The 21,203-nt window shown below is 43.2% G+C and overlaps 1 protein-coding gene across 1 annotated transcript in view; it reads right to left on the bottom strand.

Annotated features, from left to right (window-relative positions):
• LOC147692931 (inter-alpha-trypsin inhibitor heavy chain H3-like) overlaps positions 1-21,203 on the bottom strand; it is a 316,366-nt gene that overhangs the window by 155,736 nt on the left and 139,427 nt on the right. The window contains exons 11-12 of the mRNA XM_086939189.1: positions 7,422-7,603; positions 4,211-4,396 (exon numbers count right to left, since the gene is read on the bottom strand). Coding sequence (XP_086795315.1) covers positions 4,211-4,396; positions 7,422-7,603 — 368 coding nt within the window. The remainder of the gene's footprint in view (positions 1-4,210; positions 4,397-7,421; positions 7,604-21,203) is intronic.

Genomic DNA, 21,203 nt, shown 5'->3' with positions numbered 1-21,203 from the left:
TTAGGGCTCACACTGAGGTTCCCACTGTACAGGAGACATTTACTAAAATTAGACTTTCCTCTTCATTGGAGGGAAACTTCATGGGCATATATTTGGAAATGGCTGAAGTCACACCACCACAGAAGAACACAAAATGGGATCCCACTGACTGGACCACCTACAAGAAATATTTAATATTGCTGTTATGATAAAAAAAAAAGGACTGACAACTTTATAATCGCTCTAAAACATAAAACCTATATACTGACCACAATTCAGACTGGAAAAGAGTGAGGATATTGATGGGAGTTAAAAAAAACTCCTGTCATAATCAACCGTGGAGAGCACAAAAGGAAATCCATGCTGTGCTTTTTTTTTCAATTTGAAACTAGGCACATGATTTCTTCCATAAGTGGTAATAAACAAAAATTAACATCAGCTTTTCAGCAGCAAGTATCAATCCCTACAGTTTAGTAATTTTGTCGCAATAGGGCTCGGGCAAGGCTCCTGGAGCCGGCCTCGCCACAGGCACTCTATGGGCCTACTTCAACATAAATAATGGAGATAGTCTCCCTGGTGCAACCGTTGTCTATATCCAATCTTCCAAAATTTGATGTATTCCCAACTATTCTGAGGATCCTGCAGCAGGAATACCCCTTAGACATCCCCCCTCTTCCCCAGGATCTTGCTGCAAGCTCTTAAGGTGTTCATCACTCAATCAGTGGAATTGTAAGAGCGCTACTCACCCGTAAGGGTCTCAAGGCGCTGGGGTCCACTGATTTGTTTAGTCGAAGAGCCAGGTTTTGAGGGTCTTCCTGAAGGTGATTTTGCTTATGGAACACTCCCACACAAACCACCGCTACCTGGAAGCAGCAGTGGGGTGTGTGGTAGTGTTAAAGCAATTTTTAAAAACACTTACTTTTCAGTGGGGCGGCTGGCCGGTCGCCGACGCCTCTCCTGCGTCCTCTTCCTGGCTTCTTGGGAGAAACAGGAAGCAGGAAACACCAGGGCTCCCGCGTTCACTACAGCCAATCACAATGCTGCAATGCAGAGTTATGATTGGTCTAAGCGATGTGACACAGAACTCAGCCAGGGGCTGGAGGGATGGCATGTTCTCAACGTGGTTCGTAATGCAGCCTGCAAGGAGAACAGGGAAAGTGTGCATGACTGTTTTGGGCGGCCCAAGAAGGCCGGCCAAACAGTCATTGCGCACTTAGGAGTGTTCTACCACTCCTCCCCTGCTCTGCATCCCGCCACCCCCCTCACACAAGCTGCGGCAGCAGAAGGACCTAATAAAATGATAACAATATGTTGTTATTTTATTTTTTCCTTTCTTTTGCTGCTTCAAGGCAGTGAGATGACGCCTTAGCAGAGGAGCCATCACCAGCTGTATGCGAGCAAGATCACGCTCTAGCTGTGTCATGCTCTCTCTCTCCGCCGTCCTATTTTGTTCCGCTCTGAAAAGATTTAATTCAGGTGCCATGGTGGGAGTTTTTTGCTCAAACGCTACATTTGACTCATGTGTAGCTTATTAGAAGTGATCCAGGGTTGCTTGGTGGGATTCATCACTCCATAAAGACTCACCAACAGCCTTGTCATCAACTGATGAGGGGTCAATCCTCACTGGTGTCTGGCACTCCATGGTGATTAACCACAAAAATATTGAATCCTTGAGACCCGCTGAAGGGCAAAAGATGAGAGTTCTCACATTGAATTTGCAATTGTAAAGCTGCTTTTTTTCCGCCCAAACCTCTGCAGCTCTGGCCTCGGCGTATACTCACTTGTTCCAGTGCCCCATGCGGGACCTTGGGGCCAGTAAAAGCTCTACACAGCAGACAGATTTGCTTTAACGAACAAGTCATCCTGTTCTCCAATCAGGAAGCATAATAATATTGGCAATTCACCAACGTTAATGCAGATGATATTGTTGGCATTCACAGTACCCAGCAGCCAGAGGTTTACAGCGACGAAAAGTGAATCTTGCCCAGTCTGGAACAGGTCTGGAGGTAAGGGGACAATGGAGAAGCAGTCCAGCCTGGAAAAGAATCATATGCCCCTTGGAGCAAGGCACATTGTTTAATGGATATAGGTACAGCAGTGATGTAACGAAACTTGAAGGGACCCCATGCAAAGATCTTGGAGGAGGGAAGGCCCTCCAATGCTCGGACCCAGGCAGGAGCTCTGGGGCCAGCTGCACATGCACAGTCCCAGAGGGGCCCCTTGCAGCTGAGTCAAAAAACAAAGGAGGGTTTTGACTCCTAAACTCAGCAGGCTGAGCCAAAATGACCGACCCGGTCCCGTGTCTTCTGTGTGAATTAACACTGGAATTGATTTGTCAATGCACTACGATCTTTTTGACTTCTTTCCAAACCCTGATTAACAAACTGAAAAAACTGTTAAAACTGAGATCATTTTCGTTTACATCAAAAAGTTTTCTTTGACACTGGGACCAGTATGAATGCGGTATAGGATGAATGGTTGGCCATGAATGTGTTGTTTGTGAGGTTGTTTGAATCACTGTACATACCTAATTGTTTGTGACATGTTTGTATATAATTGTATATATATTTCTTCATGTTTTTGTATTTCCGTGCACAAAAGAAAAATAACAAAAAACTGAAATAACCCTTGAACAATTAAAAGCAAAAAAGGTGCAATTTATAAAGCCAGCGTTAATGCATTTTTTCATGTATGCTTTTTTATAATTGAGTTGTATTGAATCAGTCTCTCAGCTTTGGCAACCTTGCAGCTGAGTGGCCCTTCCCGCACCTCAGGGGCTGTGGGTGCTATTGTTGTGCCACTGCTCACTAGGGGATCCCACTCTCATCACGAGTGTGGCTCCTCATCGTGATTATGTACTCCCTATGATTGGCTCCACTACCTGCTGCATGCCATGGGTCGGGCAATGTTTACAAATCATTCACAGCCAAGAACAGCCAGTCACCCCCTTATCTTTATAGCAGCCCCTAGAAGTGACTGTTTACTCTGGGCCCGATTCACAGAATGAACTTAAGACTCAATCTTAAGTCGTAACTTTACTACTACTAAATTGAGAAAAATCCTAATTTTATTCACAGAAGGCATTTAGGAGTCCTAAAGTTAGGACTACTAACTTCTGTGAATACCGAAATGAGTAAGTGACTTCTGTGAATACCGAAATGAGTAAGCGCATTCTGTGAATACCAAAAGAGTAGTAAGTTTAGGATTGAGTCTTAAGTTCATTCTGTGAATCGGGCCCTCTGTGTCCGCAGGACGCCAGTACGCATGTCAGATGGCATGCCTCCTTTGTTCATGCCAGGGTTGTCTCAGCGGCTGCCATATTGAATTTTGGGAGCTTGGATATCAAGCCACAAATCTTCAATACCACTGGAGCCCTTCAAGGTTCTATGTAGGACTAATTATGGCCAGACCATTTATGCAGTGACTTGTATGAGCCAAATGCCAAATATTGTGCCTGGGGGAGAAAGCCATGGGAGCTCACATAGCCACATCCGGTGACCTTGACGTCAATTCACTTCCTCCAATTCACATTAATAGGAAGAAATACTCTACCTGTATTAATAATGTTGCAGATTTAAGTAGTTATAGATTTTTGTCTTGCATATCCCGTCGATCAGTAGTAAGGGTGCTACAAAACAGCATATTTATTGCAAGAATGGGTAGATACAAAATCTGACCCTTCTTACTGTTGACAGACCAACACAGAGACACTATTGTTTACCTTTTTTTTTAGATGTTCTTTCACCATTAGAAATCGTCCAGCAGCAATAACGCTGCAAAACACTTGCGGAGAACAATAAATGAGCACGAAATCACAAGAAGCCATAGTATTTTTGACTCAAGGGCATAGATGATAAACTGAAGTTCAGAAATAGAGAGCCTTCAGAGTAAAATTGTAATATTTTCGATTCCAGCAAAATGTGAGTTTGAACTTCAAACATGTGGTGCAAAGACTTATACTGGTCATACCATTCCCTAAAACATATCAATGTGGCACTTTTGCTGATAATAATCTAGAAAAGGATGCAGTTGAAATAAAAAATGTGGAATACAAATGCAGACTATTTTTTTTACATGAAATGTGAACTGACCTGAGCGACAAATACCAGGGGGTGACCCAACACAAACACTACCTTGATCAGCTGACTGCAAGGACTTTACCCTACTAAAAAGGTTCAAAGGGTCGGCATCAATGTTATAACATATTATGGAATGCACTGCTTTATCTTACCCCTTCAGCTTTGATCTCCACCGGTAGTATTGTCAATTCATTATCTGTAACTCGTCCAGCCACCACAATTTCTGAGCCACCGTAATAATGAATGAATGTGTTCTGGGTAATATCATTTACATAGTCACCTGGATACTTCATCTGGACTCCCAGAAGCAGAGGATTGGCAATTTCACTGAAGAAGCCCTGGGAAAATAGCACGATGAGAAAATAAAGGTCTTATATGCAATTCCATAGATTGCCTGAAAAAATCAGATTCTGCTCCCCCAAAACTCTTTAAAGTTGACCACTGGCAAGACATATAGTAAAATCACAATTTGATATTTTATTCAGATTAAAGGTTTTGAATCTGAATTGGTGTAAATTCGAAATCAGACCCAGAGTTGTACATCATTTGTGGTTTATCACAGATCAATGGAAATTAAAGTTAACATATGGGCATAAGGCCAATTAATGCACACACACACACACACACACCGAAACATCATCAACCAATTATGATTTTGGTTACTGAATCACAGACAACAGCAGAGAAAGAGAAGGAGGTTTGTGGTTATGGAGAGTTCACGCTGGCCCTTTTTGCAGGTTCACCCCCAGATTGTGTTTGCTTTCTGTTGTTTAACCCATTTTGGTGGCATATGGTCTCTGTGCACTTTAACCCTGCTAATCCTGAATGTTAAGCTCTTCGCCACTGTGAATGGGAATGTCCATGCCGAGGCCCTCCCACCCATGGTGGCTGGCAACACAAAGCTCCAGAGAGGCCAGCTATTTGAGCCGCCAGCAACCACCAGCAATGACTGACAACGTGAGAGCTACACTTTATGCGACAGCAACAGCCCGTGGTGACTGCCAATACGACGCTACACCTGTAACACAATGACATCCTATAATGTTAATCTATTCCTGTATATTAACTTCCAACTTATCACAGAAATCAAAGGATGAAGACAAAAATCTTCTCTTCTAAGAGGTCCAATAGTTAAGGAAGTGAGGACTGGAGGCAATCCTTTTGAGACACGGCTACAAAGTTTTGAAACAATTCAATAGTTTCCTGAAAAACTACCACTTCATGTATTGAATAGTTTGGGGACACGTTTCTGGCCAGGCCGAATTTTTCAGATTTCAGTAGGTTTGATTACTTTTGTATTCTATTTTACTGTGATTGGCATTATTACCATTTATTTAAAAACCTAGGGCCCGATTCACAGAATGAACTTAAAACTCAATCCTAAACGTACTACTATTTTGGTATTAACAGAATGCACCTACTACTTTTGGCATTCACAGAATGAACTTACTACTTTTGGTATTCACAGAAGTTAGGAGTTTGTCTTAAATTTGTCTTAAGACAAACTTAAAACAGACTTAAGACAGACTTAAGACAAAATCCTAACTTCTGTGAATACCAAAAGTAGTAAGTTCATTCTGTGAATGCCAAAAGAAGTAAGTGAATTCTGTGAATACCAAAATAGTAGTAAGTTTAGGATTGAGTCTTAAGTTCATTCTGTGAATCGGGCCCCTATGGTCTTACTCACAAAGGTAAGTCTATAACCAAATGTACCTTTTTCATTCCTGTAAGTAATTCACAAAGTGGTTCCTGGCAAGAGTAAACCCATTTATAATGGCAAAGATGTCTTCAGTGTACGTGGTTGTCTCTGTAGCCATACATCCCTCTCAGGGGGTGGGAAAATTGTATTCCGAGCTGTGGTTAGCTTTTCAAGACTAACTTCCACAGAAGGAATTTGTTCTGAAGCTCAAAGAATCAATGGTCCTGATAGAGACAGTTTTATCCTTGAACATAGTTTGTAATTGATGAATTTCCTGGTCCAGGACTACCATGCCTCACATAGCAGTCCAAAGCAGAGTCATCTGCTGGTGTCCCCTTTCTAAACCCAGCTGAGTGAACTTCACTACGGTCTGTCCGCCCTGTGGTGGGTACCTGCCAGGTCAGAAGTTTCCGACAGTGGAGAAAGCTGAGTCTCTACCTTCAGAAACCTGTGAGTCATCCACCTCTAAATGAGGCGTACAAAGCACTTGTTTAAAGGAGTAGGAGCCCCGCAAATTTATGGTGGGGCTTCAGCTCCGCCAAACGCCCCATGTCGGGTATTTTATAGCTTGGTAACACTACAGTCCAAAGTCTAAGGCCTTCAGGTGTATGTATGATTAAATCGGTACTTCCAGGCATTTATTAAATAGTTAAGCACAATCTCTATTTGTTTACAGAACTCAGTCTCTCCCCCTCATTACCCTTCATGGGAATTCATTGACACAGTTGCATGTTAGGGCTCATGAGTCTCGATACAAGAATAGAAGTCGGAATTCGAGCACATTTCTGGAGACAATATTGAAGAATATTTAGGGGCTGATTACGATATCAGGAAGAGTTGGCTCCGCCCAACATCGTCTCGTCAAGGGACCAACCAACAAACAGTTTGCGGTCCTGACCGGTCCATTAGGATGCGACATTGTTCGGTCACATTCCTACATTTTACAATGGTAGCATGCATTCAGGTCATAAACCGGCCGGAATGCATGCTCCCATTGTAAAATGGGAGGTGCAGTTCATCCCTGCACCCCATGGCAGGCCCCTTGAGGGGCCTGCCACAGGGGTGCATGAATCAACAGAGGGGCACCATAGGAACCCCTGAGGCCTCCAATTGGAGGTCATGCCTCAAAGGGGGCACTGCTGGGTGCCCCCAAATGCGAGTTCCAACAGCCTGTCTGTGTTGGAAAGGCCAGCACAAAAAGGCTGCAGGAACCCAACATCGCTAGGGCAGAAAGAGCCACCCTTGGGATTACTGGCTGCACCCAACTGGCCAACGAAGCCAGCCTGAATGACCGGTTGGATTCCTTTCCAACTGCATCCATGGTAATAAGGCGGTTGGAAAGGAATCCGACTGGCAAATGACGATGAGGTCAGAAAGGCTTCGACCGAGGGTCGGAGCCTTTTCCAACCGCATCGTAATTGGCCCCTAAGTTCAAAATTATTTCACCTACATCTACACACAGACAGAATGCCATACGTACACATTTGTCACAGCAGTGACTCATGAGTCAGTAATTCAGAAGCAATCAACTTAGATATTTTGAATTTCTAGTGTTTGTACAAACTCCCCCTACATCTTTCAATATGCATGTTTACTAAACATATTGGCTGGCAACAGAAACATCAGAATAAGATCTAAAGATAAGTAGCTGTTTGTTTGCGTACCTGTAACTGGACTGCAGCATCTGAGTCATCATAAATGCGGCGAGCTACTCCTCCATTTTGTAAAGCAAGCTTTTCCAGAAAATTGTAATCAACATCTTTACCAAAGCCCAAGGAATACAAAGAAAAGTGCCCTGCTATTGCCTCTTTAGCATTTGACAGAATCTTCTCACGGTTAGTTTCACCTGTGTGAAAGATAAAACAAACTGTTACTATCACAATACAGGTGCTAAAATGTCGTCTGTTATCATATGACACCATATTTTTAATGACCCCAGTGATGGAGCAGATTTCCTCTGCAGTCAGGCATTGTTTTACTTTTTGTGCTTCAGACAGACTGCATTTAAATTGCCATGCACCTTTTGGTGCAAGTTAAAAACATGGCACATAAAAATATGAAAGTGAGGCCTATTTAGTCTGAAATGCTTTTGCTGAATTAACATGTGTTTTTGCAATGTAGAGAAAAGTGGCCTTTTTAGCTTTGAAGATTAATAGAATATGTTTCTCTCTTCCCAGCTCATCCCTAAATCCACTATTTCTGTCGTAAAAGACTTTGACTTGTTGCATATTTTGATAAATATTTTCAATTAATAACATCTCTTTTTCTTTGTTGCACATTGCCATGTTGTCATAAATAATAGAAAAGCTGCTTTACATTAGTAGCTTGGCTAGGTAAACATTTATACATGACATTAATATTATCTTTTTGTTTGTTTTATTTTGGGGCCTACCATTAAATGGCTGCCTGTGAAACCAGGCTATGGCTTGCTTTGAAAGAGAAGAGAGCATGCGCAAACTGTACCAGCCTTCCTAAAGGAGTCAAGGACAGCTTGAACTGTACATTCTTGTGATTGTGCCAATGTACCAGCCAACTAAAGTATCCGTCCTACTGCGCTGAGAAAAGGAAGGAAGAATTAAAATGAAACATTTTCCCTAGTAAATGTTGCAAATGTTTATAAATGTATTATTCATGTATGCTTCTTTTGTTAAAACTGGTTTTTTTTAATGCGTCAGGAAAGTGCAAACTCATGCTATCATGATTGACCAATCAACGTACAGGTTTTCCTGAAAGTTGAAACATTTTGTGTAGTCTGCCAAAATTTTGTGTATAAATACTACCTCTCCGGAGGAGGGGGTGGCTTTCTTAGCTCAGCTGGCTTCTAGGCTCATTAGGGGGTGTGTGAGCTCTTGAGAAAAGGAACAGATAAGGCCAGACATCCTATGGGTTAGGTACGAGATCGTCACGGGTGCATGGGCGTCCGAGGAGAGTCAGGGGGAGGGTTCTTGCTTCCACGTCATATCTTGGCACTGCAGGCGCATTCCTTTGAGGTCTGGTGAAGGAGGGGCTATCTCACTCCCTGCTTGCTCTTTAGACACAGACATACAGAGAGTGCAGCTGATTAAATAGAATTAGATGCTAAACTTCAAGTTATGCTTTGACTAATTAATTAGGTCTGAAATGATTTATTTGTCTTATGCATTTATTTCTCTTAATGGGAGATTTTTGCAAACTATTTGATTTTTGATTAGCCTTGCAAAGACTATTTTTCTTAGAAACTCTTTAAGAATTTTGAATGACATTTTGCACCACATTCCTGTATGTAATGCTTATATGCAGACTGTAATATGTTCTGTATTAATGCTAATTTTCCTGTTTTCCAAATTCTGTAACCTGATTGATATTTTACTAATGAATAAAGGGTCAGAGAAAAATTAACTTTTGACTAGAAAATAAAACCCTTTAAATACTCAACAACTCTCTTTATTGGCTTAAATTAATAATTGCATTTTTGACTGTTCATGATTATTAAAGTCTCCTGAAGGTAATACATGGTGTGAAGGGCCCAACACCTTTTGAGCGGTAAATTAGAGGTAGCATGAGGGTTTTGTATTGAGAAATTACCAGAAGAAATTACCGCTCCATCACCAGTGTGTAGGGAAAAGTACTTCCTCAGCTTAAAGACAGTTGCTTACAGTTACTGGAGGTAATTCGGGTAATAATTAATCAATGCGATTATATTTTTAACAGTGTACTTCTATTATTTTGAGTAAAATAAAATGTTCAACCCATTTGAAATACTTTGCAAATTATATCACCGAACAATGCTGACACTAAATATTATGTTTAACCCTTTCGCTGATAGGCCTTTTCCCTCGTGCTAAGCCTTTTTTTGGCAATTTGGGGTAGTTCGCACTTAGGCCCCTGTAACTTTTTGACCTTATAAGGTATCTACCTAAAATGTGCGTCCTTTTCTTCCAACATAATGAGGATTTTAAAGGTTCCCAGGGTTTGTGGATTCCCCTGAAGGAGACCCAGAAATTAGCCAAAATACAGCTAAATTGTGGGTTTTTGGGGAAAAAGTGCTGTAGATGAAAGCATCTGGATTTTTCCCTGCAAATGGTATCAACAAAGGGTTTGTGGTGCTGAAATCACCATGTTCCCAGCTTTCAGGGACAGGCAGACGTTCGTCACAAAACCAACATTTTCTACACAGTTTTGGCACTTGATAATAACAGTTGTTCTACTATTTTGTGTTCCCCTAAGTCCCCTGATAAAAATGCTACCTCACTTGTGTGGATAGGGCTAGTGCCTGCGACAGGAAACGACCCAACACACATTACGTTTTTCCAGTGAAAACTGGCCCTTTTTTTGCAATGCACCTAGCTATTAATTTTGAACCCTAGCTCAGCTGGCACCTAGGGAAACATGGCAAACCTACACATTTTTTAAAACGTACCTCACTTGTGTGGATAGGCCTATTGCCAATGACAGGAAACGGCCCAAACCACAACGTGAACACATCACATTTTTCAAGAGAAAACTGACCCTGGTTTTTTTGCAATGTGCCTTGCTGTGGATTTGTTTTTTAAGACTTTATTTACCCTTTTATCAGAACTTTCCAGTAACAAAATGTACATTACAAGGCATATTATATGAATAATAAAAATATGGAGGGCGTGCATTACAAAATATATCTCAAAAACGAGTTGCAGTTCAGGAACGTCAGACAATCAGAGGACGGCATTTATGTAAACATGTTGGAGGCATCACAAAGAACATCGTTGACACCATGACATATGTGTGGCCGGGGACAACACCAGGATTACAGTGGTGACATTGAGAAAAATATTAAGATTACTAAGGAAATAACATCAATCGGAGAGCATATATGCATATTATTTATAACTCCGTATCAAATCAGCCAACCCCCTCGGGGACAATCCCATTATCTGGTTGTGACTGGTGGTCAGCGTTTACTCTAGCAATGTAGGCCCTGTATGGGCCCCAGATGTCAATTGGTCTGGACGCACTAGGGATCTGAGCAGAGAATTCTTCACAATTTATGCTGCAAAAAGCCATACTGCTAAGCCATGATTTCAACGTTGGTGGACGCCTACCACCCCACCGCAAAGCTACTTCCCTCTTGGCTAACAAGAAGCACAAAGCAGCGAGTTTCCTAACAGTACAAGGGAAGTTAGCGACATAGCCCAGCAAAGCAATTTCGGGAGTAGGAACCAGTTTCATGCCTAAGATGTCGCCCAGGGTCCCGTGTAACTGAGTCCAGTAATCCTGGAGGTTGGGGCAAGTCCAAGAGAGGTGAGCAAAGTCTGCAAAGAAAGCTTTGCAGTTAGGGCAGTGGTGGGTACGACTAGAGTCAATTCTGTGTGAGCGTGCAGGAGTATGGTAAAGCCTGCGAAGAAACTTAAAGTGAAGGAGTTTGTGCCTACGGTTCAGGGAAACCTCTTTGGTAGTTCAACAACATTGCTCCCATTGGTCGTCTGTGATAGGTTTGCCCAGATCCTCTTCCCATGCAGTACGCACCCTGGTGTCAGAAACGGGAATTGAGTCATTACACAGTTTGTATAATCTAGAAATCAGATGTGCCCCAGTGGGGTATTGAATAAGGAGCGTCAGTGGGGGCGTTTGGTCTGGAGCCAGTGGGAAGGTAACAAACGAGGCACGGAGAATGGATCGTAGCCGGGTCAAGATAAAGGAGTCCATGAAAGAGCGCTCAGAAAATCGGGAATCTTCTGAAATGGATAAAGCATGGCCCTCAGGGAAGAGGTCGCCAATGGTATGAATGCGAAATTTCTCCAGCGTGTGCTTGACCGCCATTTCCCCGGTGATCGGGAACCAAGATGGATTGGGCAATGGAAGGGCCGTAGAATACATTTGGGTAAGGTCCAGTAGACTGCGCAATCTGTCTCAGGCCCAGCATGTGGTCGAGACTGTCTGTATGTCCCGAGGGTCGCGCGGGAACCTAGTGGGGAGGATATTGGAAAAGAGTCTAGGGAATACCAAATCAGCCTCCGGTTTCAAATATAAAATGAGAGCATCTGGGTGGAACCAGGGGTGAGAAAAGGAGCATTGTGCTATTAGGAAATATAAATAAAAATCAGGCACCCCAAAGCCCCCTCTGTCATAGGGAAGAGTCAGCACCCGCCATTTGACCCTTGGAATTTTATCAGCCCATACTAAGCGCAATAATAAAGAACGCAATTGTGAGAAAAAGATTTTTGTGAGCGGGACCGGGATATTGTGAAAAAGATATAGAAATCGCAGGAGAACAATCATTTTGATTATGGCAATACGCCCTGCCATGGATAAAGGAAGATGTATCCATCTCTCAATCTGGGTATCCAATGAACTGATCGCACTGCCATAGTTTAATCTAATCATGGTGGCGGTATCAAGATGAATATGGACACCCAGGTATTTAACCGCATCCTGGCACCACTCAAGGGGGAAGGAGCAATCCCAAGCGGACATGCAAGAGGTGAGTGGAAAGATAACTGACTTATGCCAGTTGATGTTGAGAACTGAAAATTTGCCAAAACAAGCTCTTTCTGAGATAAGAGGCTCAAGATTAAGTTGGGGCATCTTGACATATAAAATCGTATCGTCTGCTTGCAGAGAACCTTGCTGTGGATTTTTAACACCTAACACAGCCGGCACCAAGGGAAACCTAGCAAACCTATACATTTTTAAAAACTAGACACCCAGGGGAATCCAGGAGGGGTGACTTATGAGGCTTTCACCAGGTTCTGTTCCCCAGAATCCTTTGCAAACCTCAAACTTTGTAAAATAAAAACTAATTTTCCTCACATTTCTGTGATGGAAAGTTCTGGTATGTGCGTGGATCCACAAACTTCCACCCACACAGCATCCCCCAAAGTCTCCTGATACTGATAAAAATGGCACCTCACTTGTGAGGGTGGGCCAAGTGCACGCAGCTGGGAAGGGCCCAAAACATATTGGGGAGACATCAAAATTACCAATCTCAAAACGACCTGGTTTTGCAAGGGGGTAACCTGTGTTTTTGTCCCCAGGCTCGACGGTCAGCTAGGGAAACCTACCAAATATAGACACTTCTGAAAACTATACACCCTGGAGAGTCCAGGGAGGTTTGGCTTGCATAGATCCCCCAACGTTTTCATACCCAGAATCGCCTGCACACCTCAAATTTAGCCCGAAAAATCAAATTTGTCTCATGTTTCTGTGCGGAAAAGTTGTGGGATCACTGGGCTGACACAATTTTCCCACCGCTCAGTGTTCCTCTAGGTCTCACAATACAAATGGTACCTCACTTGTGTGGGTGGGCCAAATACCCATGGCAGGGAAGGCCCCAAAACATGTTGGGGAGACATCAAAATTACCAATCTCAAAATGACCTTGTTTTGCTAGGGGGTAACCAGTGTTTTTGTCCCCAGACTCGACGGCCAGCTAGGGGAACCTACCAAATTCAGACATTTCTAAAAATGAGACACCCGGCAGAGTCCAGGGAGGTATGGCTTGCATGGATCCCCCAACGTTTTCATACCCAGAATTGCCTGCAAACCTCAAATTTAGCTGGAAAAATCAAATTTCTCTCATGTTTTTTGTGCGTGAAAGTTGTGGGATCACTGGGCTGACACAATTTTCCCACCACCCAGTGTTCCCCTAGGTCTCACGATACAAATGGTACCTCACTTGTGTGGGTAGGCCAAATACCCACATCAGGGAAGTCCCCAAAACGTATTGTGGAGACATCAAAATTACCAATCACAAAACAACCTAGTTTTGCAAGGGGGGTCACCTGTTTTTTGGCTCCGGGCTTGGCGTCCATCTAGGGAAACCTAACACATTTCTGAAAACTAAACACTCGGGGGAGTCCAGGGATGTGTGGTGTGTGTAGATCCCCCAACGTTTTCCTACCCAGAATCCCCTGCAAACCTCAAACTTAGCTTAAAAAAATCTAATTTTCCTCACATTTCTGTCTGGGATCACTGTGCCGGCAGAAATGCTCTACCATTCAGCGTTCCCCTCAGTCTTTGGGGTAAAATGATACCTCACTTGTGTGGGTGGGCCAAGTGCCTGCGACTGGGAAGGGCCAAAAACAAAGGATTAAGGAGATAGCACAGCAAACTCTAAGTGCTATATTAATTTTAAAATAAGTTTTTAGGCGATTCTGTATTGTAAGTGGGGCATTGGCATGCCCATTCAGGGCAGCCCCCACCTCTATGTATAAAAAACACATAATCCATGGTGCCTAGTGGGCTTTCTGCCCCTGGGGGCACATCAGGGACTATTGCCCCATCTGCCTCCTTGGGGGGCAGAAAGATTGTGGCAGTTTTGTTTGGGGGTGGGAGAATTAGCAGGTCCACTTTGGGCAGCCCCCACCCCTATGTATAACAAAAATCCCTGGTGCCTAGTGGGCTTTCCGTCCCCCCCTGGGGCCAGATCAGGGGCTATTGCCCCCATCTGCCTCCTGAGGGGGCAGAAAGACAGTTGAATCTTGTTTGGGGGTGGGGCATTGGCAAACCCATTTAGGGCAGCCCCACCCCTAAATACCATCAAAAAATTATCTCTGGTATCTAGTGTGTTTTCTACCCTCGTCGGGGGGGGGGGAGGGGCAGAAATACTGGGCCCGATTCACAGAATGAACTTAAGACTCAATCGTAAACTTACTACTGTTTTGGTATTCACAGATTGCACTTACTACTTTTGGTATTCACAGAATGAACTTACTACTTTTGGCATTCACAGAATGCACTTACTACTTTTGGTATTCACAGAGTGAATTTACTCATTTCGGTATTCACAGAAGTTAGGACTCCTAACTTTAGGACTTCTAAATGCCTTCTGTGAATACCGAAAGTCCTAAAATTACGATTTTTCTCAATTTAGTAGTAGTAAAGTTAGGACTACTAACTTTAGGACGCCTAAATGCCTTCTGTGAATACCAAAAGTCTTAAAATTAGGATTTTTCGCAATTTAGTAGTAGTAAAGTTAGGACTCCTAACTTTAGGACTCCTAAATGCCTTCTGTGAATACCGAAAGTCCTAAAATTACAATTTTTCTCAATTTAGTAGTATTAAAGTTAGGACTACTAACTTTAGGACGCCTAAATGCCTTCTGTGAATACCAAAAGTCTTAAAATTAGGATTTTTCTCAATTTAGTAGTAGTAAAGTTAGGACTACTAACTTTACTACTACTAAATTGAGAAAAATCCTAATTTTAAGACTTTCGGTATTCACAGAAGGCATTTAGGAGTCCTAAAGTTAGGACTCCTAACATTCTGTGAATACCAAAAGTAGTAAGTGCATTCTGTGAATGCCAAAAGTAGTAAGTTCATTCTGTGAATACCAAAAGTAGTAAGTGCAATCTGTGAATACCAAAACAATAGTAAGTTTAGGATTGGGTCTTAAGTTCATTCTGTGAATCGGGCCCACTGTTCCCAAATATATTTGGTTGAGGCATGGTCTTTGTGGGCAGACCCCACTCCACTTTTATAAAAAATAAATCGCTGGTGTCTAATGGGCTTTCTGCCCCCGGCAGCAGATTGGGGATAATACCACTCATTTGCCCCCTAGGGGGGTCAGAAAGTCTGTGGAGGTTGTTTTGGGATGGGGACATTGGCATGCCAATTTAGGGCAGCCCCCACCCCTAAATAATATTTTTTTAAATCCCTGGTATCTAGTGTGCTTTCTTTCTGCTACTGCCCCATATCTGCCCCTCAGGGAAGGCAGAAAGACTGTTCTGAAATATTTTTGGGTGGGTGCATTGGGTTGCCCTTTGTAGTGCAGCCCTCACCCCTTTCATAAAACACAATTAAAAAATAATTAAAAAATCCCTGATGTCTAGTGGGCTTTCTGTCCCCCCCCTGGAGGGCATACAGGGGGTAATACTCCTCATTTGCCCCCTAGTGGGCATAAAGTCTGTGGAGGTTGTTTGGGAGGGTGTAGGCATGCCCATTTAGGGCCAGCATCTACCCCTAAATACAATAAAAAGAAAATCCCTGGCATCTAGTGGGCTTTCTGCCACCCCTGGGGGGCAAATTGGGGGCTATTCCCCCATATGCCCCCCAGGGGGCCAGAAAGACTGATGTTCTCCATCAAAGGGGCGCCAGGACGCCCCTTTGCTGGTGCAGCTGTGCGCGGTATAAGTAAAAATAACATAACATAACATAACATTTTGGGCTAAGGGAAAGGCCCTTGCCCAAGGGGCCGCTCCCCACTCCCTGGTGTCTTTTGGTGGATCCCTGCTGGGGATCGCCCTCCTGAGGTGATCCCTAAGCAGGGATCCACTAGGGTACTATTAGGAAGGGGAGATTCTCCCCTTTCCAGTGATACTTCTCCTGTCTTTCTACGTGCTCGGGTGCTGAGAAAGCCCCATGAGCATGTAGAAAGTGAAACTAAAATGAACCTATTTGCTTATTTCATTTTTGGTTTCACTGAAATGACGTCAGCGTGCCGTGTGCGCTAATCGTCATTTCAGTGGAACAAAGTAAACAGACTTAAGAGTTGGGGAAGCTCTTCCCCCAGCTCCAGAGGCTGTTTTTGGGGAAAAGAAATACCTCTAGTGCCCGCACGAGAGCGATTTCCTGTTCCATGGCGTCGGACGCGCGGGGGCGTCCAACGCACATGAGCACTTTTGCGTTGGATGGCTCCCATGTGTCCGACACACCAAAGAGGTTAATATCATTTACTACTGTTTAGCCATTTGTGTTCCGTAATATATTTTTATCACATATTAATAAAAAATAGTTGAAAGATAACATTACTGTATATAAAATAACATATACGGCAGTATACAATAAAGATGTATTGTGATTTGGATTGCAATGTATCTGTTTGCGATTGCCAGTGGGTGGGACCTATGGAATTATTCCCACCCATGACATTTTGTTGTTTGAATGTTGGAAGGGGTCTTTGTAAAAGAGTGTATAAGTGCTATACTTGTGCACAATAGAATAAAGACATAAGTAAAAATGTGTATGGGGAACATCAGCAACTCCAAAGATAGGAATAAGCGGGGGATTAGGAAGTGTAACTTGTGGGCAGCCTCTGAAATGCGGAATTACTAAGGAGACTGTAATTACCCCAGGTGCTAATGTTATTAGATCTCTGCAGCAATATTAACTTTCTGTTCTATCCTGCTGAATGAAAAGTATAAAGTATAATATTTTCCAATTGAACTTTTGGCCCTGTTGTACATTTAAGGTATTCACTCTATTACCCATGACAATATATTGCGTGTGGCAGAAGTCAATCTGTTTCTTTTTAAGGCAATGGCTGGACACAGTGCTCACATTTTTATCATTTCAGTAACCATGAAAGTTGAGTAGCATACCTCAACAGGAGCAACAAAAGACTTCAAATGTACCTCTATATATATAGGGCCAGATATAGGTAAATCCCATTTACCGATTTTGAAATACCAAATTTTACCGATTCGGTATTTCAAAATTGGTAAATGGGATGTAGGTCCCAACATCTGGATATATCGGTATTTACCGATTCGGTAAATACCAAATCGGTATTTGCTATAGAATCCTATGGGCCTTGAAGCCCATAGGATTCAATTCAAATACCGATTCGGTGTTTACCGAATCGGTAAATACCGAATTTGTCAAGGGTGCAGGGGGTGTCACTTTGACACCCTCTAGCACCCCCAAAACGGGCATGTGTGCAATGTGGCACACAGACATGCCCTAAGGGCACGTCTGTCTGTCACATGGCACATGTGTACATGCACAGATGTGCATGTACACAGGAATCGGTATTTTACCATGGATTTGTATTCCATGGTAAAATACCGATTCTGTAAGCCATGTGCCAATGGAAAATTGGCTACCCACATAGCATTTTCGGTAATTTTACCGAATCGGTAAATATTACCGATTTGGTAATTATTACCGAATCGGTACTTATTACCGATTCGGTAATAATAACGATTCGGTAAAATTACCGAATATGTGCCCCTACATCTCCATAGCCCTTTACCGATCGGAAACGGCCGAAAATCGGTATTTTCGGCCGATTCCGATCGGTAAAGGGCTACCTACATCTGGCCCATAGTTTGAAAACATAACCTGGGAGGGCATCCATTCAGGTCTTCCCTTCCAAGTGACTGAAATTGAAGTTGTTTTGGAGTTCTCCATAAGACCAAATACAGGAAAAACATAATGAAATGTAAGAACTTCTTTAATGAGGTATACCCTCTCGAGGCTCTCCACTGACATAGTATCATTCATCGTGTCAAAGTGTTGAAGAAAACGTATAGTGAATTCCTTATGGCAACCACAGTGTACCAGGCTCCATATTATAAATAGCTTCCTGGGGGCAGCTGGCAGCAATAGTTAGTGGTACCAACTCTGTGTGCCCTCTATGGCACTCTGATATTACAGAAGTGACCCCTTCTTCAATATTAACAATTTGCAAATGTGCGATCCCAAGTGGGGATTTCTCAAATAGCATGGGCATGGCACCTTCAACTGCAGATATTTCACTCAGCCATTAGGCATAAATAAATAGGAATATAATATTCCTTAAAATTGTCTTTCCTTAAAATTGGTTTACATTGATTTGGTTTCCTCAAGTGTGGTTTCCCAGTTTTCATTATTTCACACACATCAATTTAAAGCAGCTTTAGGAAACACACCTTTTTCTGCGTGGTCTCCCCAGGATTTTGCCCGGTCAGCTTTGGTGGATTTAGAATTAAAGATTAAAAGTGCCTGTGCTTCCCCAAAAGGTATCCTGGCTCAGTTTGTTTGGCTTCTGTTCGGAGTTTGTATAATTTGAGCAATAGATGCCTATAAAAGAAATTTGGAAATTCCATATTGGGTTCATAAGGGTGCTCAGACGATATCCAGCCATCACCTATCAGCGCAGCACTCCTCCCCTTTTTCTTTAAATAGAAAACCAGGCTCCAGGGGATTGGTCCCGAGAACAAAATCGACTCGGGTAGGGGGACCGCACAGCCCCCCACTGTTTTTTTTTAAACAGAAAATATATAAATAAAGGCCGGGCTGAGGCCGAAATCAGCCCGGGGAGGGGACGCGTGCGGCCCCCCTTCCCATTCAAAAAAGGCCTGGCCCTGAGGGATGGAGTCACGGGGCCCAAATTGGCCCAGGGAAGGGAGGCTATGCAGCCCATCTCCCCTAATTCAAAACTTTTTTATAGTCGCCGAGGCCCTGCCCCCTTTCGCCACCACTTTGCAAATGTGCCACCCGGTGCACTGCTGGCTGGGGGATGAACTCTCCTTGGATGCTGAGGGTCCTTGGGGGCCAACAAGCCCTGATCTGTGTTTGTGGGGTTTGCTAATCCATCAATTAGGCAGTACTTTGGGGCATTTTTCACAGATCAGAAGTAGCGCTTACTATTGAAAAGGTTAAAGGCCGCTGGACTAAAGTCTAACGGGTGGGTGATTAGCAGATCACATATATCTTTAAAACACTCCCGCCACATTACAGAAAAGGTACCAAGTATGAAGAATGGAATAAAGATAAAGAACAACAAAGTAAAATACCTGACATACAAACTTTTTGATCGGTGCCACTCCTTCAATTATTGAGCCTGACAGATCTGAAGTAGATAATTTTTAGGCCTCGTCTCTCAATGCGCATGCGCATTGAGCGGAGCAAGACTATAGGGGCTTAAACAAGACTTACCTAGACTGGCGATTTGATGCTGAGCCAAAAAAAAATAGCTTCACTTCAAAGGCCCCTGCTGCTTCACACTATTCACGGCCGCCAGGCCGTGTCTCTCCCTCATCGCCACTCTCCCCGCTCCGCCCCCTGCTGCGGCCCTGTCGCATTTCTCCTCCCCCCTCCCCACTGCAATGCCCTCCGTCTTGTTCTCCTTCCCATTATTTTTCTCCCTTTATTTTCCTTTTGCTTCTCTCTTTCTGTAGCCCTTTCTCACGTGATTTCCCAAGTTTCTGCACTTTCCTCCTTAATCGTTTTTCCGTCTATCTGTTGGTTCCCCTTGTCTCTCCACCTTCTTCACTGTTGATTCTGTCTGCTTTTCCTTCCCTCCCGCCTCTTTTGTGGCTCGCCCCTCATCCTCAAGTGGCGTTCTTCCTCTCTTCTTCCTCGCTCGCTTTCTGGACCAGTGAAGGCGTTTGCACACTATAATCCAGGATAGGCCTTGCACATTGGTTCATGCACCACTGCAACAAAGTGCAGAGGCACGGATAAAATAAAAAAAAGCCTAGCACACCACTGACCTTTGGTTCAAGCAAAAAGATCTGGTCCAAAGCGTACTGATAAAACACTTCTTTGTTTTTCTTTAGCTTAATCGAAGGCACTGATCAAACTTAGTACCAACACAATATAAATGGAATGTATTGAATATATAATTATATCACATTATATCACTGCTTCACACTATTCACGGCCGCCAGGCCGTGTCTCTCCCTCATCGCCGCTCTCCCCACTCCGCCCCCTGCTGCGGCCCTGTCGCATTTCTCCTCCCCCCTCCCCATAGCAATGCCCTCCGTCTTGTTCTCCTTCCCATTATTTTTCTCCCTTTATTTTCCTTTTGCTTCTCTCTTTCTGTAGCCCTTTCTCACCTGATTTCCCAAGTTTCTGCACTTTCCTCCTTAATCGTTTTTCCGTCTATCTGTTGGTTCCCCTTGTCTCTCCACCTTCTTCACTGTTGATTCTGTCTGCTTTTCCTCCCCTCCCACCTCTTTTGTGGCTCGCCCCTCATCCTCAAGTGGCGTTCTTCCTCTCTTCTTCCTCGCTCGCTTTCTGGACCAGTGAAGGTGTTTGCACACTATAATTCAGGATAGGCCTTGCACATTGGTTCATGCACCACTGCAACAAAGTGCAGAGGAACGGATAAAATAAAAAAAAAGCCTAGCACACCACTGGCCTTTGGTTCAAGCAAAAAGATCTGGTCCAAAGCGTACTGATAAAACACTTCTTCGTTTTTCTTTAGCTTAATCGAAGGCACTGATTAAACTTAGTACCAACACAATATAAATGGAATGTATGGAATATATAATTATATCACAGTATTATTATCCACGTTTTATGATGCACTACCACATGATTGCTATCTCCCCAAGCAAAACGTGTTGTTTGCATTGGCTATTTTATACACACATATTTTTTGAATGTTTTCTCAACTGTTGTATCTATAGTAATTACAACGCCCCTGTCCTAACCCAAAAATCATAATGGATGGGTTGTAAAAATTCAACTCTGATCTGTCCGAGTGGGACAGAAAGAATCAGAAAATAGTGAGCTTTACATTTTACATGTGCAAGAATTACACGTCTCTGATCTGAGCCACTGGAAATGTGCTGTGAACTCACTCAGATTCTGAAGTGCCACCCTGCATAAAAAACAGCGTGGTCCATCTCTGGAAGTACATTATAAACATATACGTTAAACTACATTAAATAAATAAAACTCCTTAGGCGAGTGACCAGAGTTAAATTCCCACACAATTGGATTCAAAAGCCTTAACAAACCCATTAGGCAGATGCCCCTATGTTAGCATCTGATCAAGTG

This window comes from Lissotriton vulgaris, chromosome 9 (assembly GCF_964263255.1).
Source record: "Lissotriton vulgaris chromosome 9, aLisVul1.2, whole genome shotgun sequence".
NCBI lineage: Eukaryota > Metazoa > Chordata > Amphibia > Caudata > Salamandridae > Lissotriton > Lissotriton vulgaris.
This window is presented reverse-complemented; position numbering and strand designations above follow the sequence as displayed.